This window comes from Atta cephalotes (genome assembly GCF_000143395.1).
Source record: "Atta cephalotes unplaced genomic scaffold scaffold00020, whole genome shotgun sequence".
Classification (NCBI taxonomy): domain Eukaryota; kingdom Metazoa; phylum Arthropoda; class Insecta; order Hymenoptera; family Formicidae; genus Atta; species Atta cephalotes.
Genome location: NW_012130084.1, coordinates 2,041,438 through 2,043,694, shown reverse-complemented (window position 1 = coordinate 2,043,694; position 2,257 = coordinate 2,041,438). Strand labels below are relative to the sequence as shown.

Here is a 2,257-nt window from a genome sequence, read left to right as displayed (position 1 = left end):
CTAATAGAATGTACAAAACTTTACTAAAATTACACTGCTAGAAAAAAAAATAAATATATATATATATATAGAGAGAGAGAGAGAGAGAGAGTTTGCACTCACAAAGTTATGTGAATTAGAGATTTTCAGTACTAACAGTGTAAATTTTGAAACACAGTTGTAATTAAAAGTTCTAAAAAAATATGATGATTCTATCTGTTTGAATTACTGAATATTATTAATTTGCCATCATATATAGCAACAGGTTGCTGTATTTTAAGGATTTATTTTAAGCTCACAATTAAGTTTCTTCAATTGCTCACAATTAAGCTCACTTACAAGTTCACTTATAAGTAACAAATAAAGTTATAGGCCGAATTGTCCATCTTTCGATAAATTTCAGCTGCTTGCTCTCTCTCGCTTGTGCTCTCGTCCTTTATCTCGTTTACTTTTTCTTTCATTAGATAAATTATCACATAGCTTATCCGAAAGTGGAACATATGGTATCTTTTTGTATTCTACTTAGGTATTGTATTCTGAAAATTGAAATCTGTTGTTCTTCGTTCCTGTTACCTGTGTTTTTCAATTGTCTCAAGCCTAATCTGCAATGTGCTCTTTGTTTCCTGTTTCTTGCTTTTTACCACTTCTTGCTTTTTGCCTTTCTGTCTCTTATTCAGTTTTTTTCGTTTTCTGTCGCTCGAAATAAGAAACAGGTGAAAAGAAATGCGATTGTCGATAAAACGATCGCAAAGAAAAAAAAACTTAGTATGTTATGAAGTAAAAAGCAAGAAAGAAAACATTATAAATTAGGTTTTAGATTTAAATCTCGTTTAAAGATTATACATAATCAATCCTCAGTATTCCGATTCTGTAATTCTTAACAATAATTCAATATCGTTTTACAGCTTTTTTAAAAGAACGTGTTCCTGAGATAAATTTTGAGTCAAAAATCTTAACATAAAAATGTCGAGAATATAATACACTTAATAATTTTAAATTAACGATTCACTAATCACGGAGTTGACATTTCACGCATTCAGATATGATATCAAGTAAGGTAAAGTATGATGATGACAAGTAGGTAAAGACATCAGTAATTTTAAGATTATCATACAAATATACAATGATATTTTTATCAAGAAATTGTTCTTATTCTATAAAAATCTATTTGTAAGTACATTACGCATAATATCAGAACCACAAATTATCAATAGTGAAATATTACATGCGTCAAAATAAATTCATAATCATGTTCGTTTGCTTCATATGATAAACATTTTTGTAATAATAACAGTAAATAAACTATTTTTTACATGAAGATTAAATATATATTGATAAAGCAAGAGTTAAACATATCTTAAACTGACAATATAACGACAACATTACTACGATTAATTAATAAACCTGATCATAAACCTAATCGAGCATAATCGAGAAGTGAGAAATCTATTCCTCGTTTCTGTGCTTTTCGATTGTATCTCGGGCTTTATACACTGAAAAAAAAATATTGTCAATTTTAATAAAAATTTAGTTGAATATATACTTGCCAACTAAATATTTATTAAATACAAAGATATATTTATTTGATACAAGAAATGTTAATTTGATTTAACAATCATTTTTTTGGCTAAACAAATATTTACTGTAAGTAAATATTTAGTTGGCAGTATTGAACTAAATATTTATTAAAATTGACTAATTTTTTTCTCAGTGTAGAACCGGGCCGTTTTCTCGAGCCGGCTGTCCACGTCCGCGGAACCGGCGAGGCGGTCGATCTCGACGGGCACTCACGCGACGTGAGGACGAGAAAGAGAGAGAGGGATTCTTGTTCGCTTACCTCCAACATCCACTCGGCGACTATCTTGCGCATGAGCGGTGAGATGTCCCTCTGCACGCATTCGAAGTATGACCGGCTCGGCGCGTAGCGTTCCTCGGTCTGTAGGAGATTCTGCAAGACCCGGTCGTCGCCCAGGAGAGCAGGATCAGCATACGCCCGGCACTCGGTCTCTGTAGTCTCGCAACACAGAAGATCCATGACGGGCGAGAGACGGGCGCACCAATTGTATTGTATAGCTTCTCTCTGCTTCTCTCTCCGACTTCTTCCCACTATACTGCTGTAGGGTTTCCTCGGGACACGTATCGGATGTGTTCCGTCCACGTGCTCCCTCCAAGAATCTCAGAGACTGACGGATTCCCGGATGAGAAAACGAGAGAGGAAAAGAGAGAGAGAGAGAGAGAGAGAGAGAGAAGAGAAGAGAAGGGGACGACTACAACTACC

The 2,257-nt window shown here is 34.3% G+C and overlaps 1 protein-coding gene across 1 annotated transcript in view; it reads right to left on the bottom strand.

The window, feature by feature from the left end:
• Nucleotides 1–2,014, bottom strand: part of LOC105619259 (G1/S-specific cyclin-D2) — a 51,491-nt gene extending 49,477 nt beyond the window's left edge. Inside the window, exon 1 of the mRNA XM_012200783.1 lies at nucleotides 1,817–2,014. Within this exon, the coding sequence (XP_012056173.1) occupies nucleotides 1,817–2,014 (198 nt within the window). The remainder of the gene's footprint in view (nucleotides 1–1,816) is intronic.
• Nucleotides 2,015–2,257: the final 243 nt, after the last annotated feature.